The sequence below is a fragment of the Agelaius phoeniceus genome, chromosome 11 (assembly GCF_051311805.1).
Source record: "Agelaius phoeniceus isolate bAgePho1 chromosome 11, bAgePho1.hap1, whole genome shotgun sequence".
Lineage (NCBI taxonomy): Eukaryota > Metazoa > Chordata > Aves > Passeriformes > Icteridae > Agelaius > Agelaius phoeniceus.
This window is the reverse complement of record NC_135275.1, coordinates 10,081,877-10,109,529: the sequence shown is the minus strand read 5'-3', so window position 1 is coordinate 10,109,529 and position 27,653 is coordinate 10,081,877. Positions and strand designations below refer to the sequence as shown.

At 37.1% G+C, this 27,653-nt stretch overlaps 1 protein-coding gene across 1 annotated transcript in view; it reads right to left on the bottom strand.

The window, feature by feature from the left end:
• Positions 1-1,219: 1,219 nt before the first annotated feature.
• Positions 1,220-27,653, bottom strand: part of CACNA2D3 (calcium voltage-gated channel auxiliary subunit alpha2delta 3) — a 385,949-nt gene continuing 359,515 nt past the window's right edge. Inside the window, exons 33-38 of the mRNA XM_054640357.2 lie at positions 24,212-24,264; positions 22,612-22,667; positions 19,104-19,215; positions 3,433-3,545; positions 2,550-2,632; positions 1,220-1,714 (exon numbers count right to left, since the gene is read on the bottom strand). Of these exons, the coding sequence (XP_054496332.2) occupies positions 1,622-1,714; positions 2,550-2,632; positions 3,433-3,545; positions 19,104-19,215; positions 22,612-22,667; positions 24,212-24,264 (510 nt within the window). The 3' untranslated portion in view covers positions 1,220-1,621. The remainder of the gene's footprint in view (positions 1,715-2,549; positions 2,633-3,432; positions 3,546-19,103; positions 19,216-22,611; positions 22,668-24,211; positions 24,265-27,653) is intronic.

The window sequence follows — 27,653 nt, the reverse complement described above, 5'->3', positions numbered from 1 at the left end:
CAAAGAAGAGCAGGATATCCATGTCAGCCAAAGTGGAGAAAATGCCTTGAGGTCCCAATTTGCTTAGTAAACAAAGAATGTCACTAGGACAACAGTTTGACTGAATGTCAGCTGGAAAATTATTCCACAGAGAAAGATTTTGAGATCAATAAGAAGTCTGAAAGAAAACACTCAAAAAAAAAAAAAAAAAAAAAAGGACATGAGGAAAAGAAATTTATGAGTGCAAAAACCTGAATGGTTTCAGAATCAGAGAGAGTACCAGTGCATTTGAACCCATCAAAGCATTGAGTGGAAATTTTGTTTTACTAGTTCTTCCCCTTACAGGCTGAGTAGTATTGTTTAAAACAAAGCCCCTCTCAGTGGCCCTGCTCCCTGTTCCCCCCCAAAATACACAGCAAATCTGCTTAGCATTTATCCCAGGCTGAAAGCAAACTTACACCCAACCAGGAAACTGCAGTCTCCAGGCACCAGATTTAGATTTAGAGCAGTGGCATTTTATTTTGCATTTAATGTATTGTATTGTTAGAAGGACAGGCCATCCTTTGATAGCATCCTATAAAATTCCAAAGACAAGCTGAGACTATCATAGTTCAAAGACCAAGATCTCCAGCAAATTTATCCACACCAGGGACTTTGCTGCCAATTGCAAAAGGAATATGCTCATCTTTACTACCTCATTTCCCTTACAAAAAAGAATGTAAGGCCTGGAATAAAAACATCCTGGTCTAGAACTTTGCCTACCAACAGGGACACTCCAAACCAGTTTTCTGCTGACACACAACCTGACAGTTGCAAGTCAGACTTTCTCTGCTTATCACTTTCCTCATAATGAGCTTCTCCTGTCTGACATGAGATCAGAACAGCAGCAGAACAGTGTCACCCTTTGATCTGGGCTGTTCTAGATATCTTCCTATTCCTTCAGATGAAAAGTATTTGATTTTTGCCATCTGCAGCCAAATCAACCAATTTGACCCAAAGCTTGCCTAAGTTAGAAGGTTTTAATAAGGATTTGACTCACTTTCTAAATGCAGGTAAGATATTTTATGGCTATTTCCAGAAACCAAACCTTCTCTATAATTCAGCACCATATATTACCTGCTCAGTTTCATACACACACAGGTATTTCCTTAGCTTGTTAATAAAAGCTATTCTGCCTTATTGTAAAAGCCAAGTCCCATTTTCTTCTCTGATTTTTTTCAGAAAGAGGCTAAAAGCATAATAAAATATCATCCATTTATTTTATTTTCTTCCCATCATTCATTATTTGAACAAATATATTAGCATACTTAAAATACACTCTGAAACTGTGATTTTAATATACTTTATTGAAAAAAGTACACAGTTTAAATTGTATTCAATGGGACAAAGCAATGGTCACCTCTATCTACCAAGTCCTTTTTTGATGAATCATGACTGCCATATGCCAAATTCACATCTGCACGACTTGCAAAGTAAAAAGATAAATCTTTTTTCAACATATCTTTAAGAATTTATATCACCAACAGTTTAAAATCATGAAATGCTGATGCTCTGACTATATTTCATGTCCTCTATGTTGCACCATTTCCCAGTTCACAGTTTATCCATGTTTTAGCATGCCAGTTGAACACATCAGTCAATGTCACCTGGAGAAAATCATCAATAGTAGAGGAAGAAGAACAAGAGAAGGTTTAGCACTAAGGCCTGAGACACCGCCACATTCTCTTGCATTTTCCTAAAGAAAATAAAACAACAACAAAAGAAAATAAATACAAGCCACTACAGTCAATTATGACACATGCTTTTTTAGCAAACATAGGCATTAGAGCACTGATGCAAACAACAAAGCCCATAAATTAAATATACTCAGGAAGTTAATGCAAGTACACATTTGGAGTTGAACAAGTTTAGGTTGTAGACTGAAACAACAAGCACTACACCATCCTCTCTACTTTCTACTTTAGGTCTTGTTCTACAAGAACATTATATCAGCAGAGGCAGAAATTAAAGTCACTCCAGAGTAAAAAGGATGACAATGAACCTATCCTGTACAAGCCACTGTAATCACATCCTGGTCTCTACCAGCTCTCCTTGGGCTGTGTGAGAGCATTATTCACAACACAGAGCAGTAAATACATGGTGTGGAGGGGTCACTATCCCTCCCAGGCAATATTATGTGTGAGCACAATGACTATAGCATGACAGGGTTGATACTGGAACTAATTCCTGAAGCAAACATTGACAGCAGAACATTCCCAGCCATCTCTAAGGAATCCTGTGGTCACTGCTTGGGCCAGAGTAAGTTCTCAGATATTCCTGGCTGCCATACCCTGCTCATACCCTGCCACGTTCTCTGACATGACACAAACCAGTCTGCAGAAGCAGCAACTCAAGGCATTGTCTACATGAGTACAAAAAACACTTGTAGCACTTCCAATATCCCTGACTACTGAGTCTTATGATGATTTCCCAACATTTCATCTTGGAAGATAGGTTTCCTATTAATCATTTTTAAAGAAATAAAAAATTTACCAGAGCTCAAAAGAAAGGAAAAGTAGATAGAAACTTACTTCAGGGTGAAATCCATGACAAGATTCTGGGCGTCTTCTTATCTTCTGAGATTTCAACCGTTCACATTTAAGGGATTCATTATGTACAAGGCAGTTAAGGAGAGATGCTCTGAGCATTGCATTCTCATGGGATTGTTTTGAAATGAATACAGTGAATTTCAGCTCCTTTCTTCCTCTCCATTAAAACCCCCAGGTGATATGTGTGGGCACCACAAGGAAAAGAAAGTGATTCTAGTGCTTTCCTCTCTGTGATCTGTGTTTTCAACAGCATGTGTGCACTTACACTGCTGACCTGCCTTTCCATAAGTCTGCAATAAAATCAGACCCCAGGCTGCTTCTGAAAAACTCCAGCTTATGGGAAAAAACTAATCCTGAACTACCTGAACTACAGAGCAGCAAAAAACAGGAAGTAGAGCAACAAAAAAATCAAGTGATATATTTACTTTGCTAAACTTTTGTAGATTTGGAAAGCAGGACTCTGAAACATTTTCAATGCTCCAGTCAAGCCTTAAATAAAGAGATATCTATATTAGAGTGAGTTCTGTAACTTCCAGTATAATGAGGTCCATCTGATAAGAAAATTACATACTTAGTGGCTTATTTGAAAGCTGTTCAGCTGTCTAAGGATGACCATGACCTTATGCTACACAGGATCCATGTAAGTGTGTTTGCTTAATTCATATTGGCTGTGAAAAACAGGAAAAAAAAAGAGAAGTGAATGCACATTGAAAAAATGTGAGAACATATTCCCAGATGGCTTAATTTCAAACAGCACATATAATGGGTGATGATGTCATGCAATACAAGTTTTACATGATAAGAAGTTTTTCAATATTTGCATCTTGAATCTCTTTCTGACCAGTTTGTAATAACAAAAGGATATATCTTATTTCTATAGGTGCCATGGTAATTGGTGGGATAGAATCACAGAAGCATTCATTATCTACTACCACCATGAAGAGGTTGCTACTTGGGATCTGCTGGATAACAAAAGACCTGAAAATTAAAAAGAAAACAAATAATGGTGACATTATCAGCATTTCTGAGCCACTGGTTCTTGTTAGGAGTTTATCAGACTTTTATGTATTTACAGTCTGGAATGGAACAGATCCACAACTCTACTGAAGGCTCCTCTGCAGCCACACACTGACAGCTCACAGCCCCAAACTTGAGTCTCTACAGTTGTATCAGGGCCTTTGTGCACCCTGGGTCTTGCTTGAAGCAACAGCAACTCCTGATCAGCTTTCATCTGTCCTCTGGAGAGCCATTTTATTACTGAGCCAACAAAACAGAGATTAGGCCTCAGCAGTTTCCAAAGTGATTTATTTTAGAATAATGACTATCTGGTATAAATATGGTGATAACTCAGCACCACATTCAAATGAAGACAAAGTAGGCAACTCAAAGGGAGAGCAAAAAAATAAAGGCATTTTTTGTAAGAAGGAAATCACCCAGGGAAGGATCCTGTGGGCAGCAGTCAGTGATGCACAGAATTTCTGTGAGCTGAACCCTTAAGCACACACCAAAGAGAAAAGGGGCAAAAGGCAGAGCCAGATGGACACTGTTTAGCCTTTCTTTTGAAACTCAGGACACAATACAAAAAATGGCTTTAAGCTCAGACCCAATTCCATGTGAAATTTTGAAGCAATCTGTTAGAATTGGTACATCCTATCAGCAGCATGTCAGCCATGTCAAATATCACTGAAATCTGGCAACTCCAAGAATTAGGTGTTTTGCAGTGTGGTTTGCTGCAAATGTACAGAATGCTAAGTGAGGGTTTGAGCACCAAGAAGATGTGGAGAGAAACATATTTTTCCTCAGACATCTTTCTTTAAAATACATATTGTCTTACTATAATAACTCCCTGCTTTTTCCAAAGATCACAGAAGATGAAATAGCAGAGAGGGCAGGGAATATTTAGACCTAGCCTAAGAAAAAAAATTTGGAAAACTTACTATAAAAATGTTGCCAACGGAAAGATTAAATGCTTTTCAGTATTTTTTAAACTTACTGAACCTCCATTAAAATTACACTTAGAGTGATCTGCAATATGTTAACTTTATGTTTATACATGAAATATACATTTATGGCATAATGTAAAAGGCTGAACTTTATAAATGTACCTACCAAACAGCTGGAGCATGTAGCAAGACTGACATCATTGTAATGGAGCATCTGTGGCTTTGTGGATTTGTGTGTGGGAGAAATGGGGCCAATAAAAGGAAAGGAGGAAAAATCTTTAGCAGGCAATAGCACCAAAATTGTACTGCACGAATTTCTCAAAACAGCTATGAATAAATCAAACAGTAAAGGATAGAAAAAACATTACTTTTATTGCCAGAAATTGGCACTATTTGCATCTTGTGCAGTCTGAAACTTATATTCATTGTATCTTTAAAACTAGCTCAGAAAAGAACCTGATGGGCATAACATGCTTTAACAATTAATTGGATGCTAAAGGATTAATTTCTTTTTGCTGAGAAGGGAGTAATTACTCTTCTGTTTTACCTGTGGTGTGCCCAAATTCAGGCCCTTTTTGTCACCCCCCAGGTGAACACTGGAGCCTGTGGAAAGCATGTACCCCACAGCCAGGTTTAAATTAAGGTGCCAGCTAGGGAAAGCAGGAAAATTTCCCATTCTGATCCTTCTTTCACCCACTCTGAGGTGCCACAAGGGCTGTGCAGTAAGAGGCTATGCCTTCCTCAAACTAGAGAGGGGAGAAGAAAAATTCCCATCATTTCACCTAGCTGGGATGAAAGCACTTAATCCAGAAGAGTGTTTCAACTACAGAATTATGATGCTGAGTAAATTACTACACAGCTAAACTATGAAGTCTAGCAAAATTTTCTGTATTGCTTTATTACTGAAAACCTTCATTATTTTTGATTTCATCCATTTGGGGAATGCAGTACCTGCATTGACTGATGGAAATTATGAATTAAAAGCAGTTCAAAGAGCAATATATTAGTTAAGTAAAAACCCCTCTCTAGGAGCTATATCACAGGTATCAGTGAAGTACCTTGACTCTGTTTACCAAACAGGGAATATTCTCACAGACCTACAGGCTGTTTAACTAGTACAGAAGTTTGTGAAGTGTCTAAGCTTATGGTGGCTGCCACAGAGCTATAAAGAAACATAAAATACTGAACATTTTGGCCCTCTGTAGCATTTTTTTCCTTAGTGCACAATAACGACTTCATTAATATCTTGAAAAGTGAAATAACTTGCTTCTCATCCTCCCGCCAGAAGTTTTTTAACATTTTAAAAGAAAATGTTTTCTTCCATCAAGAAGTATATGGATGTTTCCCCTTACACAATTCTCAAACATAATCTGCAAATGAAGTTGTAAAGCCAACATACCAACAAGTGAAGATAGAGGATTCAAGACCTCGATTGAGCCAACCAAATAAATAAGGGCAAAAATGTCCATTTCAGCTTTCTTTTCTATTTCTAATAGTTTGCACAAACAAAATATACCTCCTTCAGCCATTGTAATTTAAGATCATTTCACAGTCATGAGATATTCCTACCCTCACCAGATCAGTGGCAGAGAAATTTGTGCCAGTTGTAACCAACAGGGTTGCTGTGTGACTATTCAGATAATTCACATGGCACTGCTTCCATGCCCAAACTGGATAAAGCCTACAATCATCCCAGCAGCAGCTCTGCCCTTTGAGCCCAGCCTTCTGTTCCCATGGTGACATGCATATGCATCTTTGAAATTCATTTTGAACACTCATGCCAGTAAGTCTCAGGAACCAAACATTCAGAGAAAACAAAAGGTGCACAAACACAGTCAGACCAAAGCCTTTCAGAGACTGAGACATTCCACCAAAATACTTCACTGTGTAAGCCAAGGCTCTGTTGCAAGGGAGAAAAACCTCCAGCAAACAGCTTCCATGGCTGCAGGGAGAAATGAAGTCGCTGACAAAGTAGGGAAAATGGTATTATCTTTTTGTGAGATCCACTGTGAGGCTCTAAAGGTTCTCTTACAATAACCATTCCTGAACACCTGCTGGCTTAAGCTGGCATTTGTGTCCCTGGTAATATGGAAACCAACTCTCAAGGACTGAGTAAGGGCTTTGGCTGAACTTTATTGCTGCTTTAACAATCAAAAGAAAGTCTATGTTTAAGTGCTTTATTATTAAAGAGAAGGTTTCACATTTAAAGGATAAAGCTCTTCTTGTTTTAAGAAATGTAAATCTTTTGATTTGAATCCTTTTCCTCTAGTGCAGTATCATCACCACCATTCAGTGGGGCAGCACAGGAATAGGCTTGTAAATATCTCCAAATATAAAACAGACTAAACTGTTGGGGTTCCTGTTGAAGCTACTTTGAGTCAATAAGAAGCTTATTAATAATTTCTCCTCCATCTTTCATCCACAGAGGAACTAGCTTGGTTTATTTGATGTACAGGTTCAGAGGCTTAAAACAGACCTGAAAACAAACTGTTTCTTGACTTTGTGGGGAAGGTGGGGAAGGAAGAAATTTAATACTTGAAAGGGGTAGACAGAGAGGGAGGAAGAAAATCTAGTTATGCCAAACTATTTTGTTAATGAAGAAAAAATAGCAACAGAGAGTAAGTCTGCAAGGAACTCTGTATTTTGAGTCAGAGTGTTACATGACAATTTTGTCATGTTGCACACACAGTATCTGTTTCTTTTTAACCTCTTTTGGTTTTGGTCCATATAAAAGCATGAGCGCAAATAAAATGCAAACAGGTTTGGGAAAAATACAACAGGTTCATGTTTTAATTGGAAGTAGAAAATATTTGCTCAAAAAGCAATACTTATTAATCTGTTCCTCAAAAATTAATTTTTCATTGTGCAATTATAAAAAAATAGCCTTGGACTGCAGGTAGTGCTGTGTTCATAATTATATTTGGTAGTCATGCTTCTGAAGGCATGAGAAGAAAGCACACTTTTAATGTGTGTCTGGTGGCTAAATGACTCTTCCCACAGATAATCAGTTCTTTCTCACCCCTTTAGGCAGCCTCTAACCTGGAAAGCATCATAAGAGCACTGCAGGGCAAACACTGGGGTGCAGTCACACCTGATGGCTTTGAGCACATAGCTCAGGTTCCTGCAGTAGAAGGGTGAGCACCTCCAGCTCTGGCCATGCAGAGACACAAATTATTCAAGGACAATTCAGGGCAGGAGCTTGGCTTTGGGGATCTGAGCCATCCTCTGCAGGAGGGTCCTTCTCTCCAATGGATGGAACGTGATCCTGCAGAGAAATGCATCCTGAACAGGGTGAAACATGACACTTAGCAAAGCCAAGTGTGGGCTACAACACCTTTTCTGACTGAGCCAGCACATTACATTCAAATCTGGTTTGTTGGGTTTTTTGGGTTTGTTTTTTGTTGGTTTTTGTTGGTTTTGGGTTTGTTTTTTTTTTTTTTTTGTTTAAATTTAAATTGGAATCTCTCCCTTTTATTTGTACATGTAAAAGTCTTTAAAGAGTTATAACATATATTCTATAGTTATAATAATTTCTTCCCCAGACTGTTTAAAAAAAAAACCTGAACAAATCAAATCCCCCAACCTAATTCCCAAAATTCATATTATAAGAATTGCTTTCTACTGTAAGGAGAAATAATTAGAATATCTACAGTACAGACAGTGCAGAAGCAGGGACTGATCTGACACTGCCCTTGCAGCACTGCCTTCTCTCCACACTTCTTTCTCTTCCTTTCATCTTTCTGTCTCTGAAGCCCTGGGTGGTAAAGTGTTTGTGAGGGAACTGGGAGAGGGACAAACCTCTCTGGGAAAGGAGGAAGATGCTCCAAGATGGAGGAAAGGACAGGGACAGCAGGACAAGCAGGGACAGTGCCCTGTGGGAGAGGCTCTAGGGAAGCAGGTTTGCTGCTCCGGCAGGAGGTGCCTTTGCCATGAGAACTCTGAAAAATGTCACCTTAGAGATTCTGGAGCATTTCCCATGCTGATGGAGGCAGGTCCAGCAGGAGCAAGGCAGAGCTGTGCCCTTTGTCCCTCCTGGCTGCTGCATCCCCTGACAGACCCAGCCCAGCTCACTGGCCAACCTGCAGATCTCACCCTTCTGTCAGTCACTGATTCCCCTCCTTAATGCAGGCCATTGCTTCACTACAAATACCTCAATCATATGGTCCAAAATCTGTATGCGGCAGGCTTAACACCTTGTCTCTGAAATGCAGTTGGCTTCCCCTTTCTTTTCCTAGCATAGCTGGATCAATAGCAGGCAAAGCTGAGGGAATTCTATTTCAGATGCACCAGAGATGTGTCTCATCCAGCCAAGCAAACCTAACCTTTAAGCTGTTTACTCCCCACTATTTGACTACAGCATCTGCTCTTAAAGGAAATCAATATTACAGCTGAGCAGCTCAGTCTCTGTATTTCCATGCAGGAGAGGTAATCCATTTGCTTGTCCACTGGTGTTCAACTTTGGACAGGATATAAACTGAACACAGCCATGAGGTTTCCCTGCTAATGAGCAGCCACTTCCACAGCCCCAGCACAGTGAAGCTTGGGGAAACTGCTTCAGCACAGCATTTCTTGTATGGGCCTGGCAGCTGTAAGAGAGGGCACAATGATAATGGGTAGTGCAGACTGAGGATCCCAACCACCACCATTTCTTGGTCATTGCACTGAGCTATTTTCCTTTTCCTGGCCTGCAGCCCTGGTGCCATTGGCTCTGGTGGCTACTGACACTGACACAAGGCTTGTTTCAGCAACAAAGAATGGCAGGGAACTCCTGGGAGCATTCAGAATTCTCTGATTTTCAGATCCATGGCCCCCTGTTTTCTTCAAACAGCTGCAAAGGCTGAAAAGTGTTAGAGGGAACAGAACTAATGTCAAGCAGCAGCATGGAACTCGGAAGACACAGGATAAAACTATGCTTGTGGGACCAGAACATTTAGAGAGAATATCTTCTCATTATACTGAAGAATGGAAGATATTTCTTTGTAATTTGGGGAGGATTTGAACACAGCAACAACACTAAAAGCAATTCAGCTTGTTTAAAAAAAATGCTGTGTGTTTCCTGTTAAAAATTAATTCTTTTTTTCTCATAGAAATACTTCATTATTGCACTTTGCTTTAAAAAAACTTTGTTCATGAGTAATAATTGCTGATCTATGTGCTGTATTTTGCAATAGGTAATCTCTTTTAATTTTACAAAAATACCCTGCTGTTATATCTGTGCTTATAACAGACACTATGCAGTAGAATATGTGGTCATGACAAATACATGGCTTAGGCAGGATTTTAGTAATATAAATATTTAAATCATTGTACAGATTCACTCTTAATTCCATGCTCAGGAGGCTTAGCAGCCTGATTTAAGGGCAAAAAAAATCCATGTATGTATTTTCAATTTTTTCCTTAATGACCACTGGAACACTATTACTATCGTTTAATGTCACAGTGATGACTGTGGGACTTAAAATCAAATTATGAGTAGAAAATCAGAGTATTGTGTTAGCAAATGTCCCTCCTGCACATACATAATCATATCAATCATTTTCATGTGACAATAGAAAAGATCCTTTAAATAGCACTTGTTTGCTCAGGCGGACAAATCCTACAAAGCATGGAAGAATTTCACTGTGAGTAGTTTGAACTGAAATAAACATATGACAATATTTTCAAATTGGAAACCTAAACAAATGCACAAAGATGTGAGGAAGTGTCTAAATTTCCATGGAACTCAGATAGCCCTTAGTGGCCACTCTGGCTCTTGAGCATCACTCTAAACTCAGCCTTTTCCCCCTTGGTGTCTCAGTACATTTTTTGTCTGCAAACCTCCATTAATGAACTTGGAGTATTTTGGATGTAACTTTGGGATTACATTTCACATCTGTCAAATGTGATCTTTCCTATTTTTTACAGAAAAAAAATATACCAGCATGAGGGCAGAGTGAATGGAAAATATTGTGCATGCTGCACTCAAATATGTGTTACTCACATAACTGTTGGTTGCAAACGTTCAACCCTAATGGTCTGGAACAAACTTTAAGAATTCAACTGGAGTGCAGATATCCACTCTGCTGTTTCCCAACTCCTATCATGTGCTTTCCAGGCTGTTGGACACATTTCCAACCCACATCTCTCTCACTTATCACATTTTTGTAATGAATGAATGAAATGTTTATATCACAGTCAAGTTGTGCTACTTGTTTTTGGTTGGTTTTTTTTTGTTTTGTTATTTTTTTCCCAAATAAATGATGACAGAGAATGAAATATCTAATGCAATTTGTAAAAATAACATATATGCCAATAACAACATTTCTGAGAGCTGGAGCTGTATATAAAAAATCAGCTAATGGTTCTCTCACATGAAAAGAGGCAGATAAACTTCTAGCCTCAGGCTTGAAATTGGATCTTGACCTCATGCTAGCAAAATATTGTCACCCCATACAGCCTCACTGCAGTACAATTTGGTATCAGTGCAAACATAGAGCAAAGTTCAGCACTGAGGATTTGGGTGAGCAGTGTCATCCTCACCATTCCTGTGCTGCTGAATGCTCGGAGCTCCACGGAGCTGTGCCATGGCTGGAAACTGAGGGGTTCCCATCAGGATCCCCCAAAAGTGCCCATCCTCACTCACTCCCCACCAGGAGGGGATTCTTTCTCAATTAACTGATGCTCAGACAAGAGTACTTGACCAACTGCATGTTAGGAATGCTTCAAACATCCAAAAACTTAGAGTGCACAGCCTTCAGGATGACTGAAGATCCTCAGTGCAGTGAGGCATTGGACTGTCTGTGACCTTTCTAGTGCAGCCACCTTTCCATATGAGGTGTAGGAAAATGGAGAGTTTCCATCTCCAGCTTTAAAATGTATTGGCAGTTTTTCATCAAAGAAATCAAGACCAGAAATCCCACAAGCTTTAAATATTTGCCAGCTTTCATACCCCTGAACAAACCCAAGGTGAGTGTGACACGTGTGGGCCTCCACAAGCACGGTGGGTACCTGGTTCTGTGCTCACAGTGACCAAGAGAGGAGACACAGAGACTGGTACAAAGCAAATCACATCAGAGTCTCCTAAAGACTTTTTCTTTTCACAGTGGCACCTGGCTAACAAGACCACAACAGAGAGGTCAGGAAAGATATCCAGGCTGAAAAATGCAGCTCCACTACAGCATGTTAGCAAATATGTGTTTTTAGCAGAGTCCTTTAGCTCACTACACAAGTAGTTGTGGTTTCTATTGAGAGACATCTCAGATTGTGTTTTTTAAAATGCTATATGATTTTTAAGCTAGGTTCTAAATATAATTTTAAGATTAAAAAGCAAGTTGATAAATTCTGGTTTAGAAAGGCTCACAGATATCATATGACATCGTAAAAGTAACATTTAATTGCAAGAACTGGTAGCTACTCTTTTCCACAACTTTAGGTCAAGTCTCATCAACAATATGACTCTAACAAGGAACTGCACAACAGAAACTGAAGTATAAAAAGCAGAAATGACCTGGAGATTCACATTAAAAGAGCAATAAATCCTGGAGCTAAAGTCCTCACTGGATGTGTCCACAGTGTGTTAATTTATTTCTGTTAACATAAACTTTAGCAATGATTGAGAAGGCCACATCTGAAAGACTCAAGCAGACAACGTGCCATCTTTTCCATAGCCAGCTAAAACTCTGCATTGGTTTATCAATATATAAATGTTCCTTGCATGGCTTTCAAATATTAAGATTCAAGCTGTTTTTCTAAGTTAAAGGCTTTAAAATATTCATTAAGCTACCCCAAACCCTTTAAAAAGGAAACTGCTCCATGTAAAGATGTTTAAGCCATGTTTGCATTGTTTTAAATCTGCCTATAATATGAATATATTACAAACTAAAATAATGTTACATTATTAGCAATTCTTCACAAGTGTGCCTGGCTTTAAAAATTCATTGCAACGTTTCTCAATTTCAATAATCTTTTTCCTATCCCAAGCCATTATTAATAAAAATAATATATATTACTACTGAGCTCTATATATTATGGCATACATACAACTTTTTAAATCCCTTGTCATTACAAAGCATCCTTTCATTGCATCAGCTACTATCTATCATTTCATTAATATTTATTAATGCTTGTTTAAAATGTAAAATTAAGCTAACTTTTAAGTAGATTATGATTTATATTTTAATGGAGTACTGATTTTAACTATGAAGAGTGAATGGGTGCAGATCACCACATTCCCCTGCAGAGGTTTTATTGGAAGTGGGGAGTTAAGAGAAAGAATGCAAGTCTTGTCCTGATGGTGAGAGAAAAATCTGATAAGCTAAACTTAATTTTCACTAAAATTCCAAGATTTTGTGGTGCTTTCAGAGGGAGACATAAGGTGGCAATCTGTGTACAAACAACTAAAATGCTCCAGAATTCAGCAAGCATACAAAAAATGTTCTGAAACAAAAAAAAAAAAAGAAAAAAAAACCAAAATCCCCAAGCAAAGAGAAATTCTCCAGCCTTGAAAACTGTCCAAGGGATTGTTAAACTGATGACTGGCAGGCACAGACCTGCCTGGTAACTTAGATATGTCTTGCCCTATTATTTTATATACCTTTTTTCTTAAATGAAAATAGTAATTTAGAGTGTTTCCTGAACTGGTCATTCAAAATATACATTATCAAAGGGTAGAATTAAATTGCCCATACAGTGACTTTAAATTACACCTGCATGACAAACATTATAATCACTGGTGCCTTTGAAGTGAAGAGAAAGTTACTCAGCCTGCAAGTGGAGAAGTGTGGGTAACACACAATATAACATTTTAAGCTAAGTATAAAGACCTTTAATAAACAATTCTTGCAGTTTAAATTGCATAATTTGATACTTTTTACAAGGAAAGAACAAGGAAAAAATATTTTTGGATCTTCTGGAGTTTTGGGGTTTTGGCTAAAATAAGTTTCTAGAAATACTGCTGTTGCCTCAAGTTTAAAGACTTTTTAACAGCCATAAGTATTCTTCAAGTCTGGAAGATCTACTTTTCAAAAGAGAAGTGCAAGATAATTCCATATACTTAGATTGTGATCCTCGAGACTTCAACAATGAACCACTGAGGCATGCAAAACGCAGAGCTTCCCTTGAAGATACTCCTTCAGCTCCATGCACATCTAAGAAATGTGCATGGAGCTGAAAGAAATGAAGGACTCTCAGCATTGTGAAGAGCAGTCCTGAGCAGTTTGGCTGCAGCACACCTGGGACCCAGCATGGGCACAGGTCAAAGCATCCATGCGCCATCGTCCTGCGGGTACCGGGCACGGCCGCTGGGAAAGAACACACAGGGTGGGGAAATAGAGACACCATTTCCCTTGGGATGATAAAAGGTCCATACAGTAAAAAAGAATACAATCCAAAATGTCTTCTAGAAGATTTATAATTTAGAATCTAGAATCTATAACTTAATGCCCAAGGACAGACACAGGGACCTTCAGAATGCATCGATAGAGCTCTGAAAGAGAAGAAATCGGCCCTGGATGCTTTCCCTGGTTTATGTGGCAAGCTGGTTTGTTTAGAAGTAAACTAACTACATCTGAAAAGGCAAATGATTATTTATTTCATGGGAAATTGAACTGTGTATTTATTTTCACGTTTTAAACATGATCAAGTACAGCAGTTTGGCAAGCTTCTACTGAGAAAGAAATGCGGAAATATTTTAGCAAATGGTGGTATGCCTCGAGATTAAGTGGGTTTTAAAAACCATTTCCATTTTAATGTCTGCAGATTGCACTGCTCCTGACACTAATAGACTCATGCCCTGAGCAGTCTGCATCTAATTTGTGTTGTTATTTATCTGTTACTGCCAAATCTGTGCATTTAGTGGACAAGTCTGAAATTTGCCATTATAAATCCACATGAAGGGTTCAGTGTCATCCTGAGCTACACTTCCATTGCCATTTACGTCTTTTTTTGACAATAAATGACATTCAATGCCCAGTCTATGAGAAAGCAAGAGAAACAATTTGGTTTCTTGACAGTTTTCCTTGTTAACTTTATGTCTGCTTACTAACATTCTATTGGAACAAATAGATGATAGATGGGACAGTGTTTAATCAATTAAGTAGTTCCTATACATTTTAACAGGCAATTTACAAGTTATGCCCAACAAGATAAAGTATATGCATTCATCTTTTATATTTGGCATAATTAAAATATGCATAAATCTTTCCCAGGGTTAGGATGATTGTACCTAAATGCTTCCTTGCTTCCCTAGTGACAATATGGCTTTTTTATATTTACTTTCCTCTTTGTCTTAAGATTGTGAACAAAGGATCAACTGGAAACAAAACAGTTTCTTTGGGGTTTTGGTATTGACCTTGTAGACCCATGAGTGCTGCAATTAAAAGTGAAGGGGGATTTTTTGGAAGTAAGGCCAGATTTTTGATCTTCATCCAAGTCCAATATGTCATCACACATCAACAGGAGAGGTTAAAAGGGCAAATTTTTAAGCATTTGACTGTGCAACTGCTGCCTAATCTGTATACCCACAGTTTTTACAGTGCACACACAAATTTGGCAACTATGCACTCAACTGGCTCCTTGCAACTTAGAAACTTTAAAGTACAAATAGTCAGATGACTAAATTGCTTTACTCACCTTCATAGCAGTTATAGCTGAAATTAATGGTATTTTCCAAAATGAAGCTAAATAAAAACATTTGAATTTTCATGCATAAATGAGGTTTGCAATTAGACAAAACCATTTTTGTTTGTTCTACAAAGACATGAGAGAATATACTAAAAAGACTGGCAAACATTTTCTAATCAAATGTCTTAATAGCCATCATCAATTCTATTTTATAAGGACTTTGACATTCTAAGGATTCTTTTCTTAGACACTTTTACTGCAACTAAAATTTGTTATGATGATATTCCCAGAAGGCAAAAATTGGTGAGGTACCCAGTGAGCATTGCTGAAGAACATTGGTTTGCACACTTATATTTAAAATTGGCTAGAATATTGGGACAATACTTTATAAAACTACAGGCAGCACTGAGACAACATCTAAAACTTTTGATGTCTAATCAGAAACTCATCTTTGAGCAGCACAGCACCTTTAAAGCCCATACCAAGTCCATCTGTCATTAGTGTAGTTCTGACTCACAGGACAAATGCCAGTTGAGACTGATAAAGAAAAAACATTTCTCTTTAGCAATTAATTACTGTCAACATTGAGGCTGTGATAGAACAGCCTATGATATAAGTTTTCAGAAGTAAAGGGGTTTGTTTTTTATTAGGTTTTTTGCAATAAAAAGGAATAGCTTACTGGAAAATATGAAACCAATTCAGATTTTTCAAAAAATCCCAGTTTTTCTCTCTTGTTGACAGTGCTTAGAAAATGTGGGTTGACTTGTTTTTGATTGCTGTTTAAATAACAGATTAATTTAATAATCGTTGGGATATTGAATAACAACAAATTATGGGGTGGGACAGCCAAACCCTGACCCTAATGACATTCTTATGTTAATTCTTATTTTCTTTTAGGCTCCTGCTTTCTTAATAAAACCTATATTTTTGAAAATCGTTTTTAAACGTTGCAATTTATCCCAAAGTAGTTTGCTTGTAAGAGATAAGTTTACATATTGAGAGTGCATTTTATATGTCTGTATATATTTATTGCCTGACTCAAAGCCTGCTTAGGTGTATAGGTGTCCTTCCATTGAATGAGCTCCCAGAGATGGCTGTAAATGTGAGCCAGCTGTTAAAAAAGTAATTAGCAGGTAGTCCTTTCTACTGTGAGATTTATTTTAGCATATTTCAATTTAAATCCAAGTGCCCATGATTAAATGTATGATTGGAAATGTTTATGAGTTTTCATTACTGCAGTTGGTAACTGTCCCTCTGTGCATGGACAGAGTATTTCCACAAGATCAGTAACAGCACACCCACAACAGAATAAAACTGAGCCTCTGCCCTCACCCTGTGACCTTGCTGGCTATGACTGTGACTTTGTTAGCAAAAACACAGTATTTGTGCCCAAAATGTCTTATCTGAGTAACACTATATGGTATCAATTAACATCAGTCATCATTTTTACTTCTACTAAGAGACTGTTTTTAGTCTCCTTTTTCAGACAAGGGCTCTATAGTAGTGCCTGGCACTGCAGGAACTTAAAGCAGAGTATTTGCACAACTTTTGTCTGCAAACCTCTTCACAATATACTGACTTTCAAGTAGTTTTTCAGTATTCCACAAGGTGCATAATCAGGTAAATATTTACAATTATCTTCTTCTATTTGCAATAAATATTTGCAATTATGTGTCACAGATTAACCTATAACATGATCTAAGGAGGACGCAGAAAAGAATCCCACTGGCTCAAAGTGATGCTGCACAGGTTAAGCACCAGCACAGTGTCAGCTCCAGACTTGCTGCATCAAAGATTGAACCTGAATTCTGACTGATTGAGCCCATCATTCTTAAATTACAAATATTAAGCAATACACTTGCTTGTAAAAATATTTATTGGTACTGAAGCTATGAAACAGAAAACTGGGTCAGAAGATGTAGGTCTACAAAGGACTTTGGGTCAAATTCCTGAGCTGTTCTGCGGGAAAGTGTCCTGGGTTATAACAAAAATATTTGGAATCCAATGCAGTCTGCAATCTTAGATGCAATTTGTAGATTGTTAATGACAGTGGGTAAACGGGATAACGAACAACTTTCCCATGAGAATCTAACAGCTCTTCTGGATTATTTCTTTAGGTTTTGCCATTGCTTGTGGAGAAAAATAATGGGTGCCTTGAGATCAGTTTGCAACTTACAGGGTTTTCTTTTATTTTTTTTTCCACTGTGGAACACAAAATGTTTTTCTATGAAAAAGATCTTAGTGCATTATTTTTGAAATACTATAATTTTCACTAAACTCAGTTTCCAACTTGGTGCGTTCCAAGTATTGCAGAATTGTATTATTTTTGAAACTTATTTCCTTTGACCTGAAGTTACCTAGGAACACAGACTAAAATCTGCATTCCTTTGAGAAAACCTAGTCCTGTTAAATTAATCTTCTTTGCATGGAATCATGTCTGTTTGCAATATTTAAACAGAATCATTCAACGGTTAGGGTTTGAAGGGACCTTAAAAACCATCTGGTTCCAGCCCCCCTGCCATGGCAGGGACATCTTGCACTAGACCAGGGTGCTGAAAACCCCATCCAACCTGGCCTGGAACACCTCCAGGACTGCATGATAATTTGCAGAACTTCTCAGTAACTTTCTGTTAAATTATCACAAAATAAGGCTGCTTAAATTCTACAATGTTGGCACAAAGCACTCCCAGCAGTGTAACCTTCTTTGTATTCAATATGTCAAGTGGAAAAATCATGGCTTGATTTTGTTGAGTTTGTACTTTTCAGGGAGTGGGACCCATTGTTGCATTTAAAGGGTTCCAGAGCATCAATTTACAAAGCACTCTCATACTTCTATTCCACAAAGCCATATAAAACCAATTATTCATACTAGACATTAACAATTTCCTTCTACTTAAAAGTTGGTCAGTAGCAAATGAAAAGTGAATATTAGCACTTAAAATTTATCTGCAGTGTACTTACTCCTGTTTCCTGTTTTAAAGTAATGAAAATATCAAGGAGAAAATTTAGGACTAAGTCCAGAAGCACACCTATTGACTTCAAAGTGAAGTTTTCACCTTTATTTGCTAATTGCATATTGATTTAGCCTGGAAAGGAAGAGCTGTAACAATTTTTGTTTAACTTATAAATTCTTCCTGACGTTTATATTGATAGACAAATTATTGCTGTAAATACTAATCTCCTGGCGATGACAAGCTCTCAGCATAAAGGAAATCCAATTAAGAGACTTATCAAAGTACAGAAATTTGCATAACCAATACCTATGCAGTTTCACAATTAAAATGTACCAGTACTACAGTCAAAATGTCACAGCACATGGGCAGCAAATGCAGAAATAAATACATTTTCAGTGTGAAAGAGGAAAGCTAGACTGAAATCTTCCACTTCTTTTTGCTCTATAAGGGACAAGTTTACAGGAGCACTGGTAGAAATGACATTACAGCACTGTCATGTGAGATTTGTTATTAACTCAGCTTCCCAGCACTGGAAGTTTGGAGAATAGATTTAATCGTCTCCCACTCTTTCAGACTAACAGTTCTAAGAAGGAAAATCTGTTTGGCATTCCAGTAAAACAACCAGATCTCACTGTAGCACAAGGGAATTCCTGACCTATCCAGCAGGGTTTCACTCCTGGACAGGAGACTGAACAGCACTTACCTTTGAATCTAAGTCTTACAGCCTATGCCCCTAGAATGATGCCTGTGTTTAGGAAAAGAATTAAAACATTCACTATTTGAAATTAACATAAGCCTCTACCACTTTGACATTTTTTTGGTAGAAAGCAATAGGCACGGCTTTAATTTAAGAGCATCAAAGTTTTAAGTGACCCCTGTAAGAGGAGAAATGACACCTTGACAGAGGTCAGTACCCAGGATAAAACACAACAGACTCGTACATTCTTCCACACAGCCTCAAATAATTCAGTTTTATTGCTTTGTCACAAACAGTTGCATTAAAAAAAAATTAAAAAAAAAAAAAAATGGAAAGGGCTTACTTGAAACAGTCATCGCAAGCAATGTTCCCCGTGGTCTCCTTTATGGTGCGCTCGGAAACAAAGGCTGGGTACTCTGTGTCACAGGGCTCCAGGGTCTGCTTCAACCTCTGAGCTATAGGCACAGGAAAAAACATCTTGATGCTAACATGAGAAGAACAGCACACAAAATTGTGAACAACATGAGATGCTGTGTTACAGAGCTCACAGAGAACGGAAATGTTACTCAGCTTCTGCCACCCTGTGAGATTTCCTAGGCAGTGCATAACGCTATTTTTTCAATTAAATTAAAAAAAAAAAAAGTTTATCCACAGAATGTAATTTTGCAAGATATCGCTGTTAAAGTAGTTATTAATGGTTTAGCCATTGCCAACCTACTTTACATTTATGCATGAGTTTTTATTCTTTCTGTGTAGATCCAAGATGGATTTACTGTCACTTTTATCTCAGTGGTGCTGTGCATCACTAACCTTTATTCATGGGAGTTTACATTTATTTGGTATGTAAATTGTGGTATATTTTACTGAAGCCAAAACATGTATTTTATATTACAGCTGGGGAATCTTTGTAGGGTTTCATCAGTTAAAATAACTCTGTGGGTGGGAGAGGCAGAAGAGTTACTTTACCCAACAGCAATGTTTGTTATCTGCTTCCCAAAATAGTAATAATTAAGACTCCATAGCACCTTTAATCTGAAGTCTTTGCAATGCAAGGAAAAAGTGTCACTATTTCCATCCTACAGATTGGGAAACTGAGTTACCAGGAAGCAGAGGGGCTGGTTCAAGGTCAAACTACAGGACAGCTGCTCTTCTGGCTCTCATTCTGAAGTATCTGACACAAAATGTTTCTCCCTCATTCCCTTTCTTTTTCTTCTCCACCCTTTCATTGTTTCTTAACACAGAGATACACTTTGCACATCAGCACAAATGTTAGCCCTATCTTAAACTAATTGCTAAGTGGGAAAACAAGATGAGGTATGACAAAAATAGATTACACAGAACAGGCTCTTGGGCTTGACAGACCTTCCCTGGAGATGATCTGTTTGAGTGAGTGGTGCATCCACTGAGCAGTGCCAGGGGAGCCACCACATCTGCATTTCCAATCACACCAGGGCAGGCATTTCTGAACTGTTCACACTTGTTGTATGTGATAAAACCCCAAAAATTATTCCATCAAATGCACAGATCTCAAAGGAGGTACTAAAGCTGGTCAGAAAAGCTTTGTTATCTCTGATGTTTTCACTGTGGTTGTGAGAAGTTTAATAGTTCAGTATTTTTTAGAAAATTGTCTTACTAGCTCTACTGCATCTCTTCCCTTTCTCTTCTGTTTTCCTTATCTGTTGTCAGGAATGACTGGAGTTTATCACCTGTGTTTTGAGTCTACCCTCACTTGTATCAGCATATGGCTTGTGTATCCAAGAGGCTGAAAAGATTCACTGGTCTCACATTTCCTGCACCTCACCAGAGTCCAGAAGGTGATGGAGTTGTCCAAGGTTTAGGGGTTCTTCTCTCTCATTTACAAATGTGATTGCAATTACAAGATCTTGTGCAGAAGTATTTTCCAAAGCAGGGTTTGGCAAAGAAGCAGGTGTGTGTGGACCCTCCAGCACCTCCACAGTACATCACATTCTATTAATGTCACAGTTTCAGTGGGAAGCAATTTCTCCACTCGAGAAATTAATGTGGTTTTTTTTTTTTTTTTTTTTTTTTTTCCCTGAGCTTTGGTAAATGTTCTTAAGTAAAAATTAAATGTGCAAGTTTATTAATTTTAATTTTACAAAGTGCAGTCATAAATATGACAACTCTGTGTGGTAACATAGCATTACAGAAGACAATACCTAAGCATTTGCTTTTCTCTTCTGCTTTCTTGTGAAATACCTTCTGCTTTTTCTTCCTAAAATATGCTGCTTCCAAAGAACCATCCCTTGCTATCTAACCAGATATGAGCTGGGCAAGCACTACTCTAAAAATACTGAGATGCCAATGAGCATCTTGAGGGGGTATTTCCAATACTCCTAACTCATCAAAGAAGTGGAGCAAGTGACTTGTGAAATTAAAACTTCACTGTCAACTAACCATGAATGGAAATTTCTCAATAATACTGGTCCATCAAAGTGCTGCACTGATAGTTTTGTTTTAAATAAAAGAAAGTTTGGAAGTTATTATTGCCTCTTCTGTAACGAGTGCACTCTCAAAACACAAACTCAGACATTCATTTTCATGAGCTGAAGAGGGATGTTGTGTTTGAAAGATATTTTCTCTAGCGTACAATGCAAGTTCCACTGGATGTTTCATGTCAGGCTATATTAAAACATATTTGTGCAGTACATTTGGAAAAAAAAATATATATATTTCCTACACTGGCTGCTTTGGCTGCTCTGCAAGCACCAGGGACTAGGACAGGCACGGCTGCCACTCCTCAAGGAACAATTTTGCATTTTCTGGGTCTGCACAGCAAACCTGGCTGTCCTTCACAGCCTCAGTGGTAGGGATGGTTCTCTTCATGCTTAGGGAAATCACTGAACAGTTGGTCTTGGTTTTAGGGGCCTGACTGATATTTTATCTTCAGACAGGATATTATTTTGGCATAAAGACAGCCTAGTATCCAGGCAATGCAAATATTAAATGAAGCCTAAAGCAGCAATTTTATCCCCTGCTTTGCTAAGAAATATGCAAATATGAAGCTGAAGAATTCAGTTTAAATTCTTACACCAGTCAATGACACACAGCACAATTTGCCTATTAAATTGTCACTTGAAGAGCACTGCTCTTGTAAAGTGGCCCTTTACTTTTGAGAAACATTTCTAAAAATGCCACAGAAAGTCTGGTAAAACACAGAAAGACAGCTTACACTGAAAACTTCCCATTCTTAGTGGAACTATTAAAAATTGTCATTATTTCAAATGAAGCTTCTGCATTTTAAAAAAATATTTTGAATAAATTGAATTTTAATACATTTTAATGTCTATTTTTGAATGGAATAATAAAACAAAATACAGATCAGCCTTTTTTAGTATAAAATATACCATCTTAAGCTTTAAAAATTATTTTTGTATGAAATAATAGAGATGGTCATATTTCTGTACACTTTTTCTGAAATGGCATTTTCCAGCAAAATAACTCCACTACATTTTATGGCAGCTCTAGGAAAAAAGAAAAAAAGTTGTATAACTAAAACAGGGTAATTGCTTTATTCACAAAGATTGTTTTTGAAGGAAGAGAAATGTTTTTAAAAAACATATTTAATCATCATCTACTATTTTAACTTTTCTGTCATAGTAGTGTACTGTGTTCCTAGAGTGCACACCAGCACTTACTGGTTATTCACAGAAGATCTTAATTCTCTTGTGTTTTAGGAAACATTAACAAAGAAGAGAATGCTGGCATGGGAGGAAAACTGTTATCAGATGTTTATTATTTAATCTAAAACAGTGTACACACATCTGAATTTCAAAAGTCCTAATTACTCTAGACATTTCTGCCATTATTCTAGGGAAAAAAATCACACTTACCTTTAGCTGTTAGATCAGAGTGCCACCAACTGCATAGATTAAATTCCACAAGGAACCTGGAGAAATGATTAGAGTTTTCACATTATCCCACAGAATGTTTTCCAAATACTAAACTGGCAGTAGCTTGATAACATTAATCCTATTTTAAATAAAAGCTAACACAGAACTGAAATTCAAGTTACTGGCATAACTCTGGGATTAGCACCTACTCCTATTCTCATATTTTTACTGGGTTATTTTTTTACTTCTGAAAACTTATTCTGAAATTAACCCCATCAATAAATCACAGATTTACCCATTTTTAATTTAAAATATTGATTGTATTTGGAATGTTCATTAAAACTCTCAAAGCATGGCAGCACACTCTATTTTTGCTGTTGAACATTATTTCTTCATCATGTGGGTATTTCAACTCTAGCAAAATGCCATGAGATTATAACTGTCCTGGCTACCACACAAGAGCACACACAAAATAGTTTCTTTTATTAATTCTCAAATTGAAATAATAAGGCTGTTTTATTTCGAGGAGCAGAAAAGATTTACCATTGTCTAATGAACTCTAACTAAATTGCAAAGAACACTAAAATACACCATGATTTACCTGGAAGAATGGACTGAAAAGTATCAGCCAATCAGTTTTTGTAAAGTAAAGAATGTGAAACCAACATTCAGTTCATCATATGCCTGTGAATTTGCAATTCTTATAAAACATAGAAAGTTTCTTAACATTTCCAAATGTGTGAAATGTAGCATCAGTCTCATTTTAACACAATTTATTTCCCTTATATTCACTTAGAAAGCTGCATTTATCAATCTCTGCCCTCTGGCAGCAGCCATTTATTTAATTCTCCTTAACTCTTATTCTGAACTTTGAAAAAAGCTCATACAATTTACAATTAAACAAAATGATTACAAGAAAAAATCAGTTTTATGTCAGTAAAGATAAAATTCACTCATATCTGCAGCTCTGCTTTCAGACAAGAAGAATAATAAATCATATAGCTTAATAACACAACGCATTTTAAGGCTTCCTCTTCTCCATGTGATATTTCTATTTCTTAGGCACCTTCTCTTGAAGATAATGATCATTATGAATTAACTGGGAATTTCAGAAGAATTAATGGAGATAGAAAAATTCAGCAGCATCCAAGTGCACCTTATCTGGCACTGTAATGGGTCCTTCCTACAGAATTTTATGAAGTGACAAACCATACAGTGAGTCAGGGTAACAAGTTCCTGCTCTGACAGCAGCCCACCCAAGCAGCATCACAAACAGCCAGACATGGATCTAAAATTGAACAGTAACCACAGAAAGAAATTTGGGTTGTGTATTGTGATCTGCTAAACAAAGCCATGCAGATATAAGTGAAGACCATGAGTGTAATAAAAGTGAAAGTGCACATAATACAGCCAAAATTCTCTCAGATTTCAAAAATGCAAAATTGAAAAAAACGATTGACAAATATTAATATATTTAAAATCATCCAAGAAAAGTAGCATAATGCATGTAAAATGCGAAAGGTACAAATATTAATATTCAAAAGTAGAAATATTTAGCAATTGACAGAAATATTTTAGATTCTTGATGAAATCTACTTACAAGACAAGTTCAGTCATAATCCACTTTACTGCAGCAAAGAAGGCATTATAAGGCTGGAGAGAAGAAACTCATTTAATAAAAAGTCAAAACATGCAGCATTTATAGCTTAACTGAATTCTTCATGTAAAAATCATCCTTTAGATATTCAAATGCATATGGAGCGTAAAACCCCCTTTTTTAAGGATCAAGAAATATTATTATACTGATTATTAAAATGCATAAGTAATGAAATTTTCTTTTTATAATACTTGGTCATATGCACAGATGATCAGTGGAAAAAGGAAAGGTTTTGCAAATGATTCTTAAATCTTTAACCTCTAGGGGTTCCTATTTCCCAGGCTATTGCTGGAGGAACAGCTCGGGCAGATAAAATGAGCTTTTCTTGGGCTGCAATTCACAGGCTTGCCTCTATAATGCAAATCTCTGTTCATTACCTCAGCCTCATTAGGCTCAGAAAAGTCTGAATTTACCTAAATGTTTATCTGTGTCATTTCACAGTCCACATGTAAGTACTTTAAGAAGTTTTTTTCCCTCCTCCCTCTGTTTTTCTGGATCATAACAAATACAGCAAATCCTTTGAAAATCCTCTGCTGACAGTACTTCTAATACATTCTGAATATTTCATTTTTGAAAAGACTATTAATAGGATTAATCTTTCATGAAAAAAAGCCAGGCAGAAAAGTCAGCTTCCAGAAATTTGGAATTTCTCCTTGTCTCCTTCATTTTTGTTAGGATGTCCTTGTTGCACAAAATTCTGCCAACTCTGTTGGACGCAAACAGAGTATTTTAACAAATAGAAATCATAATGACAGAACTCTCAGATATCTAAAATCATGCCTAACCAGCCCAAACCAGCACTCACTGGGAGCAGTGCTGTTAGGCAGAGCAGTAACAGGACAAATAAAATTTTCAGGGGCCACAGAGAAAAGTTTCTGTGCAGGGCTGAGGATTCAGACCCAAAGGACTCAGTCAGTGCCACAGAAGGCTGAGATCCCAACCCAGCAGAATGCAAAATGTGTGAGACAGGGAAGATTTTCACCTGTGAAGCCCTGTCCTATAGGAAAAAATAAAGAACTACAAGACTTGCCTGGAGATGAAAGAAAAGAAAATGTCAGCCCTGTGGGACATCTTATTTATTATTTTCGTTCCAAATCAAAACCCCTGAAATTTCATGTCCAAGTAATTAAATTTGCTGTATACTTTAGTTTTCATAATGGCAAATTTCATGTAAAACAATGTATTTGTTATTACTTATGATGAATACTTATTTAGTGTGAAATATACCATGTGTTTTAGTAACTATTTAAATAGTAGAAATTAATTAATATTTCAAACCCTAGTGTATCCGAAAAAATTCATTAATGTCTACAAAAAATGAAAAAAACATTTTGTTTTGAAATTCCAGTGGAAAAAACATGGAATTACATTGATATAAATGCATTCTCATGAAATGTGATTTTACTCAAGAGCCTTTTCCACTCACAGACAGTTCCTTTAAAAACTACAACAAAAACTGCAGTTTTATTCTCTCTACATATTTAAAGCACCATTGAGAGCTAAAATAATTTCGTTCTGTGGCTCCATGGCACAGCTACATTTGCAACAAAGTGGTTCTATGGAGAATCATGTAGGTCTTGGAGCAATTAAAACAAAAGAAGTGCTAAATAACAAAGTATCTGGAGAGCTGTTAAGAAGCAATATTATTCTGATAAAGGAATGGACCTGGTGATCTGTAAATCTAGTCCATCCCTAATTTATCACCTCATTCCCTCAGTCTAAAAGGCTGGGAGAGAGTCTCTGATGCCTCTTCTCTATGCTGTTTAAAATAGGAACTTTATAGGGAGTTTCCATCTCGTCCCTGTCTCTATTCCTGTATTTATGAAACCATAATGCTCAACAGGAAGGACAAACATTTGTAAGCAAACCTCTTGCTTAAGCAGAAATTATATTGGATACTGTCTAATAACATGATATGCAAAAAACTGGGCAAAAAACCCAAGAAAATGAGGAATCAGCCCAATGTGTCTCTAATGCAAGTTCTCTTTATACTTTCTCAATTGTCATGGTTGATAGAAGTGATTGAATCAACAGGAAAATAATAACCTAAAACTCTGTTCATCTTTCATACTGAGGATCACCAAAACTCTCTTGAGGTTTAAAAATCCTGACTATGTTTAAATAAAAAAAATCCTTGACATGTCTGAGTGTATCCCATAACAAATACAGGGGCTTTTTTCCTGGATATCCTGGACAAAATTTGGAATAACAAAAAAACTCCTTTTGGACTAGAGCCCACTTTTTAAGGGATAATGCCTCAGCTCTATATGCTGAGTGCTTAGGCAAAATGAAGTCCCAAGTCTTTGGATAGAAGGATTTTGTTAAGAGCTGTAATATATTTTAAGGTATTTCATGCAAATGTGTTTCACAGCAGCCTGTTCTATTTCACTAATAGTTTAGGTCTCATTGCAGTCTAGTATTTATGATGGGAAGATGGTCTTTTTCAGGGTTCAGACTTTAGTGGATAAAAACTGATAAATGCCATAAGTCCAGGTATATGAAAAACAGAATACTGTAAATACCTAAATGAAAACATCCCCAAATGTACAAAATTATTAAAGGGTGTTTTTTTTTTGTTTTTTCTAGTTAGATGTGCATTTAAAAATAAATAACATCAGGTAAATTTTCCAGACTGGCAAAATTGCCAATGTTTTGCTGCTGTTCTCTTTACTTAAGAGTTTTTTTGTGCTATTATTGTCATTGCTTTGTGAAAATAGTTCCTTTTTAATATGCAAAACCTCTATCTAACACCTGATCAGTTCTGATAGATTATTACAGCAATCAGTAAAATGGATGCATGGTCACAAAGTATCCTTGGGATTATTACCCTGATAGAGGATTCAGCAATAAGGAAGCGTTGCCTTGGCAAGACCCAGGTTGTCTCTAATCCAGCCTGGCAGAGGGACAGGGTTTGTACTCAAATTGCAACACAAGGGTTTAAATGCATCAAAATTCTACTTTAAAAGACATGTCTAAATACTAGGAAAAAGGAATTGTTAAAATCACTGACTTGCATGCCTTGTCTATGAAGTATTCCTTTTGTATAAAAAAATCTTAAATTTTAATTTGAATTACATGTTTACATACAGAAAAGGCATATGTGATTCCAGTCCCTCAGACAAAACACAACCCATTGCCAAATTTACAAATTCCTAAGAAGGCAAATTCATACAGTGCAAAGAACTTTCTGACAGAACCTCAGAAATGGTGGCCCAGCATTAAAATGATTGAACTCAAAAAACCAGAACACTTTGTGTTCGCTTATAAGGAACCACCCTTTGTATGCTCTGGGACAAACACGAGAGCTGTAAGCATTCCAAATCAAAATAACAGTCTTCCAATGGCCCTGAGATATTTGCAGCAATTTTCTTTGATGATGGCATGG